The 19,812-nt window shown below is 55.6% G+C and overlaps 1 protein-coding gene across 3 annotated transcripts in view; it reads right to left on the minus strand.

The window, feature by feature from the left end:
* Positions 1–1,993: 1,993 nt before the first annotated feature.
* Rhcg (Rh family C glycoprotein) overlaps positions 1,994–19,812 on the minus strand; it is a 47,285-nt gene continuing 29,466 nt past the window's right edge. The window contains exons 1-11 of one of the 3 annotated variants that reach the window (XM_010621061.1): positions 19,578–19,806; positions 13,085–13,277; positions 9,606–9,756; positions 8,170–8,317; positions 7,407–7,573; positions 6,575–6,712; positions 6,307–6,443; positions 5,959–6,059; positions 5,767–5,840; positions 2,976–3,098; positions 1,994–2,383 (exon numbers count right to left, since the gene is read on the minus strand). In XM_010621061.1, coding sequence (XP_010619363.1) covers positions 2,988–3,098; positions 5,767–5,840; positions 5,959–6,059; positions 6,307–6,443; positions 6,575–6,712; positions 7,407–7,573; positions 8,170–8,317; positions 9,606–9,756; positions 13,085–13,277; positions 19,578–19,764 — 1,407 coding nt within the window. In that variant the 5' untranslated portion in view covers positions 19,765–19,806 and the 3' untranslated portion in view covers positions 1,994–2,383; positions 2,976–2,987. Of the gene's footprint in view, positions 2,384–2,967; positions 3,099–5,766; positions 5,841–5,958; positions 6,060–6,306; positions 6,444–6,574; positions 6,713–7,406; positions 7,574–8,169; positions 8,318–9,605; positions 9,757–13,084; positions 13,278–19,577; positions 19,807–19,812 lie in introns of those variants that run through there. The other 2 variants (XM_019207051.1, XM_010621063.2) reach the window with 2 other exon arrangements.

Below are 19,812 nucleotides of genomic sequence, written 5' to 3' on the forward strand. Positions count from 1 at the left end.
GGCCCAGCGGGCAGCCTGGACACTGGCTCCATGCCCCCTTTGGGAACCAGCTCAGCCCTCACATCCAATTTGGATCTCTTAATCCCCTCCACCCGGCCACAACGGCTCCTTCCCCCATCCTGGCTCCTAGCTCTCAGCACCCCAGCCTGGCCCCACCCCAGTGGAGCTCCTCCTGGGCAGAAGCTCAGGGTGGGGGGAGCAGCTGGGGACAGACAGGAGGGGAGAGAGAGGGGGTTCTGTCCTTGTAGCTAAGCATCTCCCCGGAGCATGTGTAAGGGAGTGGGGGACTTGTGTGGGGGTCCTCCAGAGTGAGCTTCAGCCTGCTGTGCCCCATACCTGTAGGGTATCCCAGCCTGGGGCCGTGGGGAGGAAAAGCCCACCCTTTTCCCAGGCCACCCTACAGAGCTCCCTCTCAGGTTGGGGCCAGGACCCTGAGAGCCAGGTCCAGCGCCTTGGGCCCAGTTCTCACCCTCGTGCCACCTTCCATGGCAGCCGAGACCTTGGATAAGGGGTTAGCGTCTCTGGGCCTCAGTTTTCCCACCTCAAGACCAAGATGCTCCAGCCTCTTTCTGTTGCTCAGGTTTGGGCTGGGGATTTAGCTCAGTGGCGCCGCTGCCTACCTCTCAAGTGCAAGGACCCAAGTTCTATCCCCTGTACCAAAAAGAAAGGAATTTCTGTTGCCCAGGGGTGCCAGGAGGTTTAATGACAGAGGTCAACCAAGGCCCCCAACACACAGCCAGGGCTCAGGGCCTAGCTGTCATCAGTCCTGAGTCAAGAGGAGACTGGTGCAGTCAAACTCACAGACGGGTCAGGCTCTGGGATCACTGCCTATGCCCACAGCCCCAGTGGAGAGAAACCCACCCAGTGCGCAGGTTCCCAGTGAGAGGGTCCAGGATGAGACCCTTGCTGCCAGCTCTGAGGCCTCTTTCCTGCCCATATGACTGGCACTGGGGAGGGCACTGGCCTTTTCTCAGGACCCTGATCCTCGGTGCCCTCCAGAGCACCCTCAGAGCCTGTGCTCAGCGGGGTCCTAGTGCCCTCCCGGGGCCTGGAAGGTGCCGGGGCAGCGCCTGCCTCAGCTGGCATCAAAGCAGTGCACCCTCCCTGCCACCCCCCGACTGTGTCGCACACACCTCCTCCTTTGTCACAATGTTTTTCACTCCCATGAAGCAAACTGTCCAATTAGAGTTGGGGCCTCCAGCTTCCATCTTCCCAACTTAATTACCATGCTCCCCTTGGCAGCTGCTGACAAGTCCCAGAAACAGGGTAGAGAGGGGTTTTGTCTTTCCCCAGCACGGAAAACGAGGGGTGGGACAGTGCAGGGACGTGAATAGGTTGCATTTCAGCCCCTCCTCCTGCCTCCCCTCCACCAGCTCTGGGGAGAGGAATGAGCCTCACTTGTGTGTGTGTGAATTGCAAGGGGGCGGGGAGGGTGGAGATGCTGGCAGGAGGAGAGACACCCCCGCCCCCTGCTTCCCAGGAGCCTTTGCTCTGAAGATCTGGATTCTGCTGTGTTTTCTCCAGCCACATGTGTCAGAGTTCCGGGTGGAACTGTGCGAACTGTGGGTCCACCCATCCCCCTCTAGATATGCGTCCCCCGAGGGTAGGAACTGGGTGTTACTCCGCCGGGTTGCTGCTGGGCCTGGGAATTCCACACTCCTGAAAGCATCCCCTGCTATGCGGGGACAGCAGGGCTGGCTTAGTAAGGAGAAACAGCCAAAGGGCCCTCTCATTTCAGCCTGCCCTGCAGAAGTACACAGAGCAGGCCTGCTGGAAGGGGTGGCAGGGTGGCAGCTGGCTCAAGGACATTTTTGGAATAGCTGCTGGGCCAAAGGAGGGGCCTCAAGGGAAGACCCCATCCTGGAGCTAAACCCTGCCACAAATCCCCATTGGGGTGGCCCCTTGATTGAGGGCCAAGGCTGAGGCAGGATGCCTGGTCTCTCGAGTCCATTTCTCCCTCAAACCGGTCCTGTGGAGGTATCCACACCCATTCTACAAAGAACAAGAGTGTTTATTCATGTAGGCCACCTACTTGGTGGCACAGAGAAGTCTGGTGAACCCAGGAACTTGGAGGGGTTGGTATAGGCAGGGGGTGGCGGTGCCCAGTGGGTGGCAGCTGGACACTGAGTTGCTTGCTGGAAGGGTCAGACCCAGCCCCAGGTCTAAGACACTTCCTTAGCCTGCTTGGCCCCAGGGTGGCCACCAAGACCCAAGGTAGGAGCAGACCTTCTACGGCAGGACCTCCACTTCGCTGTCCTCAGGGGTGAAGGGGCAATGGGGTGAGTGGAGAGGCCCCTTAGGGCTGGGCCAGCGAGCCGAGCCGGTACAGATGGTTTGCTCAGGAGTCCCCAGGTCCTTCCAGAACACTGACAATCTGTGAAGCCTGCAGGGAGAGCAAAGAATGGGATCCCTGGCAGTCCTGCATGGTCTCGTGGATGCCTTCTTGTTTTGTGTGTGGGGCAACCACTAGAAGCAGTGGATTACAGCCTCCCTTTTGTCATTCCAACTTAGGGGTTTTTATTTGTTTGTTTTTTGCTTTTGTTTCTAAGGAAGAGTCTAGCTATGCTGCCCAAGCTGGCCTCAAACTCCTGCATTCAAGTGACCCTCCTGCCTCAGCCTCTCTAGTGCTAGAACTATAAGCATGTGCCTCTGTACCTGGCTGCAAGCTTTCCTGTTCCTAGAGCCCCAGCATCCTCTCCTGTCATGTCACTTAGCTGTTGGTCCCCACCCAGCTATCTCCAGGTTCTGTCCTCCGAGAAGCAAAGACCATCACAAAGCCAAGTGTGCCCCCGGCTCCTTTGGTACCATTCTCCCCACCCAGCCTGCCCCCTTCGTCAGCAGCGTGTGGGAGTGCACATCCTCATTCCTTCCTGCTTGCTTTCTGTCCTTTGCACCTGGTTTGGAGGGTGGAGGCCTCACTGGGAGAACTGGTCACTGTCCTGAGGGACAAGCCAGACACAGACTGACCTTCTCACCTGCCTGGGAGGTTAGGATACCAAGACTGCTGAGAAGGCAGGTGCTCCCGAGGGTACCAAGAGGGCCGGGGGCTTGAGGGTGGGGTCCTCAGAGACGTGGCCAGCGATGTTTTCTTCAGGCACCTGTGGAAAGAGGGGGCCCTTCCAAGGACCGGGTCCTGGGCTGTATTCCAGGCCCTTCAATAATCCTGTAGAGCCCAGAACCGCCTGGCCAAGCCGGGAGCCTCGAATGACGGGCAGCGAGCGCCACCTTGTGGCCTGCATGCAGATCGCAGCCACGGGCTGCACTACTCTGATTCCTGCCCCTACTTCCCCACGGGCAGTTTTCCCCGACGACGTCGGGCACAACAAGGATCAGACGGCGTTCTTGCCCAACAAAACAAGGACAGTGGTGAGACGTTCAAGCAAAGTAATGAATTGTGATTGCATACGTCTTATCAGTAAGCCTGGAACAAGCAATTCTGGAAGGTCGTGCTGAACCCATTTTTGAAAGATGAGTAGGGCAAGTGAGAAGCAGTTGTCAGGCAGCTACAGACAGGTCCTAAAAAGTAGGACGAGGGTGGAGACGGAGCTGGGGTGCACAGGTGCCCGGAAGTGGAATGGGAGGTGGAGAGGGGTGCGGCAGATCACAAACCACCTCTTTCTTGCCCTGGGGTTGTGCTGGCTCTCCCCATCCCCTGGGGAGCCACCTTAGCTTCCAGGTGCGTCAGACGCAGGGACTGTCCGATGGCTTTCTCTTGGACTGAAGGAGAATTTCTGTACTCCCTGCCAGGTCCTGCTGAAGGTTTGCGGCCGAGAGAAGGTGTGAACTTGGAACAAATTAGCAAGATCAAAACAACCAGGAGGGAACTTCTACATGGACACTGTGACATCTCACAAACATCAAACCCATGTGGTTTCTAATTGTGGTGTTTCAAACAGTTTACTGTCTGACTTTAAAGATAGGATGAAAAGAATCTGTGTTGAGGAAAAAAAGCAAGTTTATTAAGAATGGAATAACATAGAACAATTCTTACACTAGAAAGGTAAAGAAAACAGCAGGATACTAAATTGGGCAGATAACATGATCTCAACTGTGTAAGAAAAATCTATGCAGAAGGAAAAAAAGTGGGACAGGAAATATACCTCCAGAAAAGAAAGAGTAACAGCGCTAAAATTAGGGTAAAGGGTTTTTTTTTTCAATGTTCAGGACAGAACCCAAGACTTCACACCTTGTGTTCTACCACTGGGCCCCCAGCCCTTAGTGATAGGATTTCTTTATATTTTTATCTAGACCCAGATTTTCTATAATAAAAAACCCCACAAATTTAGGGGCTGTAGCTTAGTCGTGGGGTACTTGCCTAGCACACAGGAGGAACAGGGTTCGATCCCCAGCATAGCAAAAACAAACAAAACAACAACAGAGCAAAACAAAAACACAAAAACCAAATTTAAAGTTAATTTAAGGCAGCATATACATGAAATTATATGAATTATATAAGCTGTATTTAAATTACATGTGGATTATAGTGGATATTAGTTTGAAGGACCCTGAAAACTTTTGACATGGTTTTAAAAATACAGAGGTAGGCCGAGGCGTGGTGGCGCACGCCTGTAATCCCAACACTTGGGAGGCCAAGCTAGGAGGATTGCTGTGAGTTCAAAGCCAGCCTGGGCCACACAGTAAGTTCAGAACAGCCTAAACTACAGTGAGACCCTGTCCCAAAAAGCTAAAAACAAAGCCAACATAAACAGAGGCAAATGCACGATATCCTTCCTTCTGAGGGCCACAGACACAGGCTGGTCCTCACCCCATCTTGAGGGGCCAGAGAGGAGGCAGGGGTCTCCACCTTGCCCCTTCTGCCCCAAGTCCAGCCTGTGTGAGTACCAGTGGCTCCTGGGAAGAGATACCTACCTGAGGCCACAAACACCCCAAGGGCGGTGTGCTTTTAAAGAAACTGAGTCCAAAACAGTCCACCATTTTCAGTTTCTGGGTGCCAAAAGCAGTGGAAGGTTGAGGAATTCAATTTCTTACCCAAATCACCACGGAGTGCATTCATATGCAGAGTCCCAGGCCCTGCAGAGTTCCGAAGATTTCTGGGGTTGGTGCCTGGGAGGTGGCATTTCTGCAGGGTCCCCAGGGGGCCCTCAAGCAGACTGAGGTCAAGCACTGAACTGTGCACAGCCTGAAGATCAGCATCACCTAGCAAGCTTTAAAGAAGTCCCAAAGTCTGGGCCCCAGCCAGACCAGATCAAGCCAAGTCTGACTGAGGCTTTGGAAGCTGCTAGGCAGGTACAATGTGCTCATGTGGGCTGAGCCCCCTGCTCTGGGGTGGCTCTTCCTGAGGGCTGGGACATGAGAATTTGCATTTCTAACAAGTTCCAGGTGTTGTGCTGGGGTGTGGGGGGTGCTACCCGATTTCGGCAGATGCTCCAGCCACAGGTCTGACCATAGGCTGCTTCTGGGACCCCTCCAGGGTATGTAAAAAGAGAGGTACTGCTGCGTGTGGTGGTGCAACCCCATAATCCCAGCATTCTGGGAGGCTGAGGCAGGAGGATTGCTATGTTTGAGCCCAGCCTGGGCAACTTAGTGACTCAGAGAAACTCACTCTCAAAATAAAAATTTTCAAAAATGAAGAAAAAGAAAATAAAAAAGTACACACAACCCCCTCCAATCCGGAGGTGGGAAGGGGGAGAAAGAAAGGAATCTAACCTGCAGGAGCCCCGAGCCCCTGCCCCCACCTGGAGGAGCAGGATGACAGGCGGATTCAGCCTCGGGGTGCAGCTGGCCTGGGGGGTCTGTAGAACTCACCTCCCAGTAGACCTCATCCTCAAAGCAGTTCTCATCAGCTGCCTGTCCCCAGAATGGTAGTCTCAAAATGAGCCCTGAAGAGGATTGGAGGCCCCAGAGCTCGGGAGGTGCTTCCTCTCATCTGCTGCAGCCCCTTCCCTCCGCTGGGACCCACCAGGCTCTCCTCGACACTCAGGGTACCCCCTCACTCACCCACGATGATGCCGCCCATCAGGGCCATGGCCAAGCTGAGGAGGAGGCCGAACACCTGGAACTTGCCCTGAGCTCTCGAGGTCCTGACGTCCTTGGGAAACCTGGGGTAGAGACAGGACAGGGCCCCGCAGAGAGGACGAGTCACCCCCGACTGCCACCCTGCAAATGTTCCTGGGCACAATGGCCTTCCCCTCTGTGGAATGGGGGCACTGGACAGCCGGGTGGTGTCCGTGTCTTGCGGAGGGAATGAGGCTGGGAGAGAGACAGCAGGGGACCCCAGCAGACCGGCAAGGAGGGAGGGAGAAGGAGGGAGGGCGCCCGACCTCCCTGCACCTCCACTGCACTTACCCTGGCTGTCCATATATATCAGGGCTGGCGAAGGCTGCGGTCACAGCACCCACAATGCCTCCCAGGATGCCGGGGATGCCGTGCAGGTTGTGAATGCCACACGTGTCCTGGATACGCAGCCGGGACTCCAGGAAGGGCTGAGGGGGAGGGACTGCTCAGGCTGGGGCTGCAGCAGGGACCCAGGATCCCCCACCCCTCAGCATCTCCTGGCGTTACCACATTCCTGCCAGTCCCTCTTCAGCCCCAGCCCGTCGCCTGAGGCCCTCACCGTCAGGAACAAGAAACCCAGGGTGGAGATGGAGCCACAGAAGAAGCCCACGATGAGGGCGCCATAGGGCATGAGCATCATCTCGGCTGCGGTGCCCACGCCCACCCCTCCGGCCAGCGTGGCGTTCTGGATGTGCACCTGGGAGTGGGCAGAGTGGGAGCGCTTGGTCCTCTCCCTACAGCACCAGCCTATGCCCACACCGTGGCTCGGAGTCAACACCTGCATGTTCCCTTTCTGTGTCCCATGGGTACCCACGTGCCCGACCTGCGGTTCTGGACGCACGTGTTCTCACCGAGCGCTGGCAGAACCAGAGCGCTCAGTTCTGCTCTGCAGGCATCTGTGAGTACACAGCCTGTTTCCTCTGGTGCCCAAGTGCCATCTCTGTGTCCAGTGGCAGAAACTGCTCTCCCAAGAGTGCGATGCCAGGACACTATGCAACATGATACCCCAATATCACCAGGGCGGCAGCAAAGCACAGTGTGTTGACAGGTGGCCAGCCTGAGGGCTGGTAATTGGAGGGTCATGGCAGAGGGGACACGGCCCCAGTCACCCTGCCTGTGGGGTGGTGGAGAGGAGAGGGAAGAAGCGGGGCGGGGGAAGGACGAGGATGAGGCAGGACAGCCAGCCCATCCTGAAGACCTGGTCTGGGTTCTGCCAGAATCCAGCTCTGTGTTTTGCACAAGTCTTTGCTTCCTGAGCCTCAGTTTCCTTGTCTGAAAGAGGGGTGCACTACCCAGATGCCGCTGCCTCACACAGGCTCTGGCAGGCTGTGGCAATCAGGGCCCACCTGGCACAGGTGGCACAGGGGTGCCTCCCCCCGGGCCCTGCTTACCATGTCCAGCTTGCCCTTCTTGTGCAGGGCGCTGGACAGTGCCACGGAGGTGAGAACGCTGGCCGCCAAGGAGCAGTAGGTATTAATGGCAGCTCGGTGCTGGGCATCCCCATGGAAGGACACGGCTGAGTTGAAGCTGGGCCAGTACATCCACAGGAAGAGGGTGCCTGGGTCAGACACAAAGGCCAGTGGCCAGAGAGGAAGCGTTAGACAGCCCCTCCCGGACTTCTCTGCCTTACCAGCTCCAGAAAGTCCGCCCTGACCCCACAATGCGTGAACGCCCCTACTGTACCCCTCCCCCACTGCAGGGAGTTATGAGGCCACAGCTTCCTCCCACGCTGCACTGAGGGGAGAGAGCAGCAGGGGTGTGGGCAGCAGTGTCTTTGCAGTGAGCGGACCCCGGAAATGGGAATGCGCACCTGCCCCAGCCAGGGTGCAGGCCAGTTCCTGGTTACCATGGTGCCTGCCTTGGGGAACTCTAGGGAAAACACAGGAGACCAGCTTCTTTCGTGCCCAAGGGGAAGAGGCAGACAGCTAGGATTCTAGAAGTGTCTACAGACAATCTGCCTCTGCCCTGCCCCAGCAAAGAACCAGCAGCTCTGTGGGGGCAACTGTGTGGGGATCAGACATGGAGATCACGGCGAGCCTCACCCATCACCATGGTTCCCATTCACCATGGCAGCCCAACCATCACAGTGACCCTCACCCATCATGGTGTCCCTCACTCATCAGGGCATCATTCAGTCAACGTGGTGGCCCTCACCAATCATGGCGAAGAGGTCCGAGTGGTACACAGACCTCTGCCTCTGCTTGCTCTGCTCGAGGTTGCGTCGGTAGAGGATACAGGTTACTGTGAGCCCAAAGTAGGCGCCAAATGTGTGAATGGTCATGGAGCCCCCTGCGTCCTTCACCTGCAGGGCAAGGAGTCTGTTGGGGTCTGGCTCCTTCTCTCGCTTCCTCCTCACCCACATAGCACTCAGACTCCTCAGGCTGCAGGGCAGAGCTCAGCCAACTAGGAAGGGCAAGGTAGGCTCCCAGAAGCCAGGCTACAAGCTGTTGGCAAAATGCCCCAGCACCTCACCCAGCAATTGGGGTGTTCCCAGAGGGGGAAGTCAGGCTCAGAGGGGACCAGCTCAGTCACAGCCTGGGAGAGTTAGAACCCAGGGCAGCCCCATCTCATGTCACCCACTTCCTTAACACCTGGGACCCCTCCCCTGCCCTTCACACCACTGCCCCAAGGCCGCCCTGCCCAGACTGGCAATGCCCACCCACACCCCGTCTCCTATTCCCTAGTCACCCAGGTAACTTCCCACACCCCTTCCCCATCCCCACTGCCACCTAGGTTTTACCCTAAGTGAAATTACAAACCACTGCTGGGACAGACAGAAAGATACATAGGTAGATTTTTGGGAGGTGGGTACTGGGGATCGAACTTGGGACCTTGCCTCTGCAAGGCAGGCTGCCGAACCACTGAGCTAAAACCCCCGGCCCCTTACTGCTGGGTTTTAATCGGGGGGAACAGTCTACTCAGACTGCTGGTGGAAACTGGCTTGATGGGAGAAGGGACAGAGCCAGGGGACAAGTCAGGGAGAAGAGAAATGGTGCCTGGGAGTCAACTGGTGGCTGAAAAACTGGCAGAATGAATGACTGAATTTAGAGTGGTCTAACTCTCCCTATTAGGTGAGTTCTGGTCCAGGCAGAGCCCCCGTATAAAAGAGGAGAGGGCTATCAACTGCAGGGGTGCTTTAATGGCACCTTATCTAGGCTTCAGAATTGGCCAGCCCGAGGGCAGCGTCTCTGTCACAGTCCTTGTGAGTGGCGTCCCTGAGGTTGTGCACTGCATGTCCTGTGCAGCTGTCCCTGGCTACCCCTAGGATCCGTCCTTTCAGATTTGCCCCCTTCAGTACACTGGGTCCTTTCCTTGGCAGAACAATCTTGGGATATGGTGTCATGCAGGAGTAAGTACAGGAATGGCTCCCTCCTTCCGTGTGACACGCAGGAAAGAGAAAGGAGAGAGAAAAGCAGCAGTCCAGGGTCGCCTGCTGTGTGCAGGCCCGGGACTGAGGTGCTGTGGCAGCTGCCTAGGAGACGTCATGACTCCCATTTTAGAGACCAGGAAGCTGAGGCTCAGGAGGGTTAGAGACTTGCCAGGCTGGTGTGTGTGTCCCCTCAGCCACCCGCATTCCGAGCCCTGCTCACCTCTAGAATGTTGAGGAGGATGTACTCATTCACTGTGAACAGCGTCACCTGGAACAAGGTCATGACGAGTAGCTGGATTGGGCTGACTTTGCCCAGCACAGCCCCAAAGGCCACGCAGACAGAGGCTACGCAGAAGTCGGCATTGATGAGGCTACAGAAGGAGAGACAGGCTGGGGAAGGGTTGGGACACCAGCATTCCTGGGCTTAACCTCTCGGAGCCTCAGTTTCACCGTCTGGGATGATGGACCCACAGCACTGGGGGCCACATGAGTGAAGTGCCAGGCACGCGCGGCCACCTCACAGACCGCTTGGGCTCAGGCCTCGGGGACTGGCTGCTCTATCGTGCGCCTGTCATGAGGCCCCATCCTTCCAGCAGCTCCACCTGCTTCCTTCTCTTCCAGGAAGTCTCTGGCTCCTCCAGCCAGGCGTGGCTCTGCTCCAGGCGCTCAGCACCGGCCCCATGCACACCTCCCACCGGCTCCAGGGCCTTGCTGGAGTCCAAGCCATGGGGCCATTCCCTGGCCCTTACCCCTGACAGAGGATCAGTGTCTAGGGAAGAAGGAGAGAGCTGCTTTCCTGCAGGAAGCAAGGATCTGGGGTGGCACAGGTGGAAGGAGGGAACAGGCAGACAGGCCTCCCTCAATCCAGACCCCGAAAGCCCAGCCAGCCCGGCAGACGGACAGGCAGACAGATAGGTGGGCAGTCAGGTAGACTTTTGGTGGCCAGAGTACACCTTGGTTAATCCACATGTCCACTTTCCCCTGCCCCGGTCCCCTTCCAGTAGCAAAGCTGTCCTTGTTGATTCCAAAACACAGACCCTAAGTGGCACCATGAGGGTCATTCACAGGTGTTAGACAGGTGTTGGGACAAAAGGAGTTGCATCAGAGAGGCCACTGCATCTGAGGACACCCCACTTCTAGGGTGTGAGACAGGGGCAAGCTAACTATAGGGCCAGTGTGTGGAAGTGGGCAGCGACCCTCCTGAGCCAGGGGACGCTCAATGGGATGTCTACTCTTTCTCCTGCCTGTGTCCCCAGGGCCTGGCCAAATGATCAAACACGCTGGGCACATTAGCCACAACACCGAGATGGAAAGGAAAGGCTCACGGAGGCCAGCACAATGGCCTCGAGTCCCCTAAATGCAGCCAGGAGAGCCATCTATCTGGTGGGAGTGACCATTAGGAAAGAGCAAGAGATAGGCCTGAAGCCCTCTGCAGCTGTGAGTTGGAGGTGGGGATGCCACACCTCAGGGGGCCCTTGTGTGACAGCCCAGCAGCCAAGAAGGAGGCCCGCATCTTGGGGTCTACAGGCCAGCTGTGGGGACGGCTTGTTTGTGCCAGCCACAGGCACCAGAGACGGGCTCCAGGTCAGAGTGGAAAATTGAGTCCCCAAAAGATATTTTGCCAAAACTCAATTTCTCACATGACCTGCTTGCTAAATAACTGGTTCTCCAAAAATCTAATTGAAAGTTTATAGTAATTCCATCTGAAGCTTTTTTTAAAAATTGTATACGTTCCCCCTGTCCTCCCTAATATGTGCAGTCTGAAAAGGATGGCATGAAAGTGAAGGGACACAATTATTCGTCAAGAGGAAGGGAATAGGAGGCAAGGAAGGTGAGGGAGGGGAATGGATATGATCAGAATATGCTCGCCAAAGCCCAGCGCTCTGTAAGATTAATTGATGCTAATAAAAAGATGGGCAGCCAGAGCCTAAGTGGCACCGTAAGGGTTGTCCATGGGGTGGGTGTCGGGACAGAATGGGCTGCCATGGAGAGGCTGCTGCATCTGAGGACACCCACACCTCATGCTGGGGTGTGAGCGAGGAACAATCTTGCAGACACAGTTATGTTGCTGGACGGCCAGTGAAATGTATTACAGGCCTTTTCACACTGTGGGCCACTGGCGCTGGGCATGAGAATTCCCGCTGTAGTTTGAACTTCAGAGTGATACACATGCCAAGGATTTCCTATGTACAAAGCGACTGATTTGTTGGTTCCAACACCTATTCTAGATGATCAAATACTGTATCCTTCCTGTTTCTCTTAACTCATGGATTCGTTAACTGGCTTTTGATTTACAAATTTCTGGCAGGTGTTTTAAATTTCAGACACCAGCCTATGATACCTGTCGGTGTCCTCTATGTGACAGCAGGGAATTGCCCTTTGTATGAGGCTTCATCCATCTTGCCTAAGCGTTTCTGTGGATTTAGTTTGGAGAAGGCTAATGGATATTGATTTTTCCAAGCCAGTGATGACTTTCTCAAGTTAAAATCTTGGGGAGGGGTATGGAGATTGAACCTGGGGTCTTGGTGCAGACGGGGCAAGTGCTCTACCACCAAGCCACCTCCTCAGACCTTTTCGTTTCATTTTGAGACGGAATCTTTCTAAGTTGCTCAGACTGATCTCAAACTTGCGATCCCCCTTCCTCAGCCGCCAGAGTAGCTGGGATTACAGGTGTGCATCACTACACCTGGCATGAACTTCTTTTTTCTTTCCTCAAACTTGTGATATCTCTGTATAAAAAGGCCAGCTAAAGAACTAAAAAAAAAAACAACCTGCAATAAACTAAACTGTGTCTGAAACTGGGAAAATCTCCCACAGGCTCTGGACTAGGTCCCATGCAGCATGAACTGCTCTAAGCTTTGTAGTGTACCATGGCAGAGAGTTTGAGAAATGACTCCTTCTGGGAGAGGGCTGCTTTGCCTGCTGGGTTCTGGCAAATCGGCTCGGGCTGAATTTACTTCTAACCTGGGGAGGTGGGTGCATCCGGAGAGTCCTGGAGGAGGTTGCCCCAGAGTAGAGGAAGGGACAAGTTACCTGAGGGCAGGGGCTAGCAGTGCTCATCAGACAAAAGAGCTGTCACAAAAGGAGCTCTCCCGGGAGGACAGAGGTGGGAAGAGATGAGGACAGAGTGACTAACGCTGGTGGGGGGTGCTGAGGCAGGGGGCTTTCAGCTCTCAACTTCTGTTCCCACCCTGCCTACAGCTCTTTCTAACGCCTGCCCCCCTTAGGGGAGGGGCAGTGCAGGGAGAGGCACTGCGGTTTGGCTGGATTCTCCCTACAGGGATCCTCCTACAAGGAGCCCTCGGGTCCTGCGCGCTCCTGCCCTCTCAGGACAGAGGGCCTGGGCCTTTCTCCTCTGGAGAAGTCTGGCCATAAGTCCCCGCAGACATGGATGACATTGGAACCACTGCCCTGGAAAGAGCTGGTGGGAAAGCAGTTGTGTGTGCGAGCGCGCGCACATGGGCTGGTGTCTGTCACAGGTCTTCCGTGTGACCCGGAAAAGGGGCAGCCTTAGGGTCTATAACCTGGCCCAGCCCCACTCACCGAGCCCGCCAATGCCCGCTTGGTCCCGCCCACCCACGGGTTACCCTCAGTTCCCAGTCCCCATATCCTGCCCCCCAAAGTACAGCTTCGCTTACCGTGGCCCCGCCCAATTCCTCCCGCATAGGCTCCACCCCGCCGGGCCCCGCCCCCGCTCACTTCTCGATGCCCAGGAGGATGTGGCGGCCCTCTGAATCCAGGTGGTGTAACCAGCCCTGCATGAGCAGCGCCCACTGAATGCCGAAGGCTGCCAGTAGAAAGTTGAAGCCCACGGCCCCAAACCCGTAGCGCTGCAGGAAGGTCATGAGGAAGCCAAAGCCCACGAAGACCATGACGTGCACGTCCTGGAAGCCTGCGGGGAGAGCACCGTGGGGTTTCGGCAACAGGCCCGGCCCTGTGTCACTACCTTCTGTTACCTGGCCACTGGCCTGGCCACGCAGACCCCAAGTCCATCTCCCTCTTCCTTTGTCTTGCAGCAAGGCTCAGAGCTGGATGCGGTGACCAGTGGCTCTTCTGTTGGTGGACTGGGGGACCCCGCTTGGACCTGGGCTTAGACCCCTGGATTAAGCTTGGGCCAGCAGATGCTTAAGAATCCCTTGGAAGATGATGGCTTTCACTCCTACCATACAACCCAATGTCTCTGTTGGCCCAGAGTGGGGTGGGCAGCTGGATGTGTGAATTTAGGGACAAGAGCACAAACCATGGGGCAGACGCCCTATCTGTCCCAACCACACCTCACCTTTGTGGTGAAGAATCAGCCCTCATCTGGCCAGCTGCTCACACCCAGCCCGCCACCATCACCTCCATCGCCAAGACTGGTGTTGGGACCCAGGTTCTCCGTCTTCCCAGAGAAGGCTTTGGGGACATTCCCGAACACAAGTGGGTCTCAGCCCCATCTGTTTTGCTGACTTCGTGGGTGTTTCAGGGATTCAATACACTGTGTGCAAGTCGCCAGGCACAGTGTCTACCCATAACAAGGGATCAAAAGGGGCGGGTACCATTATTTACTGTCACTTAAGCAGGCCTGGCTCTGAGTTCCGATCCAACTCTTCTGCATCTCACAATGTGGCCTGGGCCAGCTGCTTCCCCACAGAGACGCAGTTCCTCAACTAAAACTAAAAGAGCTAGCTTAGGATGGCCTTAACTACCCTCCCAGTGCTTGAACTGCACAGCACTGGACACAGCACTGGACATGACCAATGAGGACAGGTGGACCCATGTGACACCCTGGAAAGGACACCGTCACCTCATCTCACCTACATAGTATTCCATCTGCAATGCGTAACCCAGTCTAATCCTGGGAAAACATCCAATAAACATAAAAGGAGAAACCTATTGATATGGGGGCTGTAATCTTGAAAAAGACTGTGTCATAAAAGACAAAGGCTTTTGAGATGTTCCAGATTAAAAGCCAATGCCCGACTCCACACTGCATCCTGTATCTGGCCAGAGCGGGTTCGAGGAGAGCTATGAAGGGTATTATGGGGTCAACGGAGAACTGTGGGTGTCACATCATTCTGGTTTGTGAGGGTGATGACTGTGGCTGTGGAAGGGAGAACCGCCATCCTTAGGAAACATGCTGGAGTATTTCAGGGCGGAGGGTTATACGTGTAACTGACCTGCAGAGAGTTCGGGCTTGGGAAGCGTGCATGTGTGTGAGCGCGTGTGTGCACCTGTGTGCGTGTGTGGCTATGTGGAGTGAGGAAAAGTACAAACAGCTGAGTGTGAGTGAGCCCATGTCATGTACTATTCCTGTTTTAACAGATTTTGTAAAGTTGAAATTATTTCCACATAGAAAGTTTATAAAGAAAAAGAAAAGGGAACTTCGGGGGCCAGCCAGGTCACCTGCCTCCTCCTTGTCGTCACATCCTCTGCCAGTCTCCCTCCAGGCCCTCGGACTCTCTAATCCTCAGTCCCATCTGCAGTCCTTGCCTGAGGCATTGCCCACACCCTAGATGCTGTCCCCACAGAACAGCCATAAGCTCCTCTCTGAACAAGGGTCAGCAAATGTCACCTGAACACCCAGCTTCAAGCAGGCCCTCTCTCTCTCTCGTGACACCTTCTTTACTCTCATAGCTCTTGCTACAATTTGAAGTTCTGTGTTTAGTTCTTTGCTCAGCCCCGTAGACTGTGGAACACCAGGAAGGCAGGGCAGTGCCAACATTGCCCACTGTGGTGTCCCCAATGCCACCGTGGAGTGTGGGAAAGTGGAATGACTAACAGCTGTTACTGTTGTCCCTGCAGCACCGAGGAGTTGCAGCCGGGCAGCAGTCAGGACCTTGGGGATTTTCCCATTAGGGGGCTCTGAAGCCCTGTCTATCCAGCACCTCCCACCCATGGGGCTGACGGGCACCAGTGCCCCTGCAGCTGGGCCAGGGTAGTGGGGGACAGTGCGCCTGCTGCAGCTGCCTTGACCATGCCTGTCCCTGTCTGTTCTCATCTGTGTCCCCTCCAGGCCACGACCACAGGCCTCTCTGCTGGCAGCCAGGTGGAGGAGACCTAGGGGGCCTGGCACACTGAAAGGCAGGAGGGCAGGCTGACTCCAGAGAGCTGGAGGGGCCCCAGGATGTCGCCCCGAGCTTCCCTCAGAATTCATGAGAGCAGGTTTCTCTGTGTGCACAGCTGAGTTCGTGGATGATCGTGTTTCATGGTTTATCACGTCTCCGACTGTTGTGAGCAAATGTATGTGAAGCACCATAAAAGGTATTATGGTTATTCTGGGAAAAATGAGGGGCGACAGACGGAAAGAGGGCTGTGAAGGAGGGGGAGGTGACACATTCAGATGACAACTTTAGAAGCATGGAGAGGAGCTGAATGGCAGGGTGGCAGGGCTGCTGACAGACACAGGGCAGCAGGAGAGGAGGTGGCGTGGTGGCAGGGAGATGGCAAGTCCTGTCCTGGCCACAGTGGGCAGAGATGACATAGGGAGCACCCCTAACCCCACCCAGGGAAAGAGGAGTAAGGGGGTCAGAGACCCAGGAAGCCTGCAATAGGGCTGTGTGTTGGCAGCTTGGGAAGCAGAGGGGGGACCCAGGCCAGGTGCTGGCAGAGGGTGTGAGGAACCTCTGGGGAAAGCCAGCCTTGTGGAAGGAGGAAACCTTCCAAGGAGAGGGCTGCCGGCCGCCTCATGGCGTAGAGGAGCCATGCGGGTCAGGACACAGCTGAAGGTCACCAAGGGGCACCTGCAGTATAAGGGTTGCCTTCAGTCTCTGTAGCCGGAAGGGGCTCAGGGGTTCTCAACTTCCTGTCCTTTCTCCCTCTCCTTGCTCCACAGGGCACCTTATCCCACTCTGACCCTCTCTGGCAGCGTCTCTTTTTCTCTCCCCTCCTTGGCACAGACACCAGCTTGCCACTCCTCGGCCACCTCTCTTTCTCTTTTTCCCCCCACCTGGTCCTGATTTAGCACTAAAACATCAGCTCGTTAGTCTTTCTTGCATTACTCCTTCTCAAAGAAGATTTGATGGCGCCTAACCCCAGCACTCCCGGAGGCTGAGGCAGAAGGATTGAAAGTTCAAGCCTGGGCCACTTAGGAAGACCCTGTCTTAAAATTGAAAAGCATGGTGATGTCTGGGGTGTAGCTCAGTGGGAAGGCCTTGGGTTCAATCCCCAATACTGGAAAAATATTTTGTAAATGATTTAAACAGCAATGATGTGAAGGTCTAAAGTGTATAATGTCAGCAAAGGACACAGCCTCTCTGGTCCAGTTTCTTTGTTGGTAAATGGGGTGGGAACAGTGCTCGACAGCACACAGCCCAGAGGTTTTGGGGCACACATCTAACAAGAACAACCCGTCAGAGCCTGGGCGCAGGCCTGGTTCTTTATCATATGAGCTCAATCATATGAGCTGTCACTTCTCTTCTCTTTCAAGACTGACCAAGTGCAGGGTACAAGCCAACACTCAGGAGGCTGAAGCAGGAGGACTTTGAATTCAAGGCCAGCCTGGGGTGTATAGCAAGACCCTGCCTCAAAACAAAACAAAAAAAAACAACAAAACAAAAGCCAGTCAGATGAAAAGACTGAGCAGGTGCATTGCACTGGACTGGAGACCTGCTGCAGGGGCATAGGCTACTCAAGCAGCCCTACCAGAATCCTTTCTCAGCCCATGTCCCTGGTTTGGTGATGGTGGTGGGAGGGCAGGAGCTGGCGTTGGCAGCCAGTGCTTGGAGCTGCCACCAGGGGGCACCAGTACACAGCTGTTGTCACGTACCCACGGCTGTGGGTATGGGGCTTGGCTTAGTCTTAGCCTGGGCTACCAACTGAGTGAGTGTGCTGGGTCCCTCCCTAATCTCTGCTTCCTCCACTGCAGCCTGGAAAGAGTAAAGGCCTGGCCAAGCAAGCAAATGGCACTTTGCAAAGGAATTTAAATGCTCTGCTAATCAAACTAGACATTCCCAGCCACATGTCTAGGGCTTGCTCAGCCTCCATTTAAGCCTTTCTGTCCACAGAGCACACTCAGTCCACTTTTACTGTGTGCTTACTTTGGGCCACAGATGAGTGCCCTACATCTTGCATCCTCTTACAGATCTCACACCCCACATCGCACTTCCATTCCACTAAGATCCAGCATGGTGGGGACACCGCTCACTCCATGGAGTGGCGGATTCCAAAGACAACCACCAGGTCACACTGCTCTCTGCTCTGGGAAGAGGGTGCTTTATCATGTGGAACTGAGTCTGAGGTACAGGACCCAGAGCCCCAGGTCTTGGCCTCCTGAAACAGACCTTCCTGCAGGTGTTCGAGACCAGGGCACCTCTGCCCAGGTTCTCTCCTGAAACGTGTTCTGCTGCTCCATTTGTCTTCCCAAAAAACCTCTGGAGCCAGGTTCAGGTGGCTGTCCTTGGGCCAACCTCCCTGCAGCTGGTGCCCTCAGCCATTCAGCTTCCTGCTCAGCAGCCAACATGGCTCCTCCAGGCCACTGCCAGGGTCCTCAGCCAACCCTGTGCCTGCTGCCTGGGGACTGTCCTCCCCTGGGAGCTGCAGGTGCCCAGCAGGCTCTGAGAATCCCACGTGAGGAATGAGGGGTATGCAAGCAAGACAGCCCAGAGCCATGACCAGGAAAGGTGCCACCAGGGCCTTCCTTCCATCTGCACCCCTGGGAACTACCTATCTGTTCAGGAACCCAGGCTTGGGGACCAGCCGGCTAGAAAGCCTCATGCCCTCTGTCTCCTAACCACATCCACGGGGGCTGATAGAGTGGGGCTGGGGAGAGGGAAGGCTCATCCTAGAGGTGGGACAGTGGCCCAGGAGTGGGCTCAGACCCAGGGCAGCTACCATGGCTCCTGGCTTCCTTGCTGAGTAGTCTTTGCAAGACCCATTTCTCTAGCTATAGTTTCCTCACTTGTAAAAATGGTTCTAATGGTGCATTCCTTGTGGAGGGAGCACATGCCAGTTGGAGCGGCTGCCATTGCAGTATCTCCTGCCTCATCCAAGGAACCATGAGGCCAGGGTTCCCTCCCGACATTCCTCTCCTTGGTCACTTCCTGTTCCCCTGGCTGATAGCTTCCTATACTCATGGGGAGGTGGCAGGGGAACTCAGGGCCTCTCCTTTTTTTTTCCCCTGCAATACTGGGGATTGTACGCATGGCCTTCACATTGCTCTGTATCCCCCCACCCCCAGCCATGTATTTATTTACTTATCTATTTATATTTTGAGACAGAGTCTTGCTAAATTACCCAGGCTGGACTTGATCCTCCTACCTCATTCTCCTGCAGTGCTAGGATTACAGGCATGCATGGCCGCACCTCTGCACACAACTTCCCTGTCTAGGGCACATTGAGCATTCACCCTCCCCACTTCCCTGCATCCCCTTTTGAGACCACCCCACTGCCCTGTGTCTCCCCTCCTCCGTGTCCACTACTTCCTGTGAGACTGTCCCAAATCTAGTCGACGGCCCCGAGGCTCTGGGTGTCGGGGTGCACTGCTCTGCTTGGAAAAAGTCTGGGAGTTCGTGAGGACTCACGATCCAGGATGTCCAACTGTTTGTCCAGTGACCATGGGACGGGCATGGGGCCTGCCTGGTGGACACACCACTCCTGGGAAAGGCAGAGCCAGGGGTGAGGAGCCACAGGCAGAGGGTGAGCCCTTCAGCTGACCCTACCTGTCTCCCCCTCAGTCCCCCACCAGGACACAAAAGGTTGGCAACATAAAGGACTTTTGGAGCCTGAACCCCAAGGCCGCAGCTGTCCAGACATCTGCAAACGCTGTGCTAAGTGGGCTGGGTCTCACCATCAGCAGCACACACTTCTTCCGCCATCTGCCTTCTGGGTGCCATGTACCTATTAATACAGCCTGACCGCCCTGACCTTTTGGCAGCCCCTTGCTATGGCCCGATCCCACTCAGCCTGCACCCCCTACCCCAAATTCAGTCTTCATTCACGCAGGCTGCTGAGGTGAAATTGGGCAGTTGTTTGGGGACCTATGTAAAATGTTCCTAGAGGTAGCGGATGCCCTGCTCTTAAAGAGTACAGCCCTAGAGGGGACACTGGTTGGTACAGGTGGCCGCTGGAGATGAGTTTCCGGGTCCCTTCCAAAACTACCAGTCAATACCAGCAGTCAGAGAGTTACCACTGACTGCTGCTAGGCAGAGGGGACCCGGAAAGCATAAGGCCCCGAGGGTCGCCATCTGGGAGCCCCGAGCACACGCGGACTCACTCGGGTAGCGGTAGTAGAACTCGTTCTCCAGGTCGCTGGAGACGTTCCTGCGTTTCTTCTCCTCCCACCAGCTGGCGTCGGCGTCGGGGTCGTAGCGCACGAACACGCCGAAGAGGACTACCATGGCCACCTGCAGCAGCAGGCAGGCGAGCGGCAGCCGCCAGCGGAGGTTGGTGTTCCAGGCCATGCTGCGAGCCTACCGGCAGGGCGGGCGGGCAACGAGGCTTATAGGAGC

The sequence above is a fragment of the Fukomys damarensis genome, unplaced genomic scaffold (assembly GCF_012274545.1).
Source record: "Fukomys damarensis isolate Sample0158 unplaced genomic scaffold, DMR_v1.0_HiC HiC_scaffold_7, whole genome shotgun sequence".
Lineage (NCBI taxonomy): Eukaryota > Metazoa > Chordata > Mammalia > Rodentia > Bathyergidae > Fukomys > Fukomys damarensis.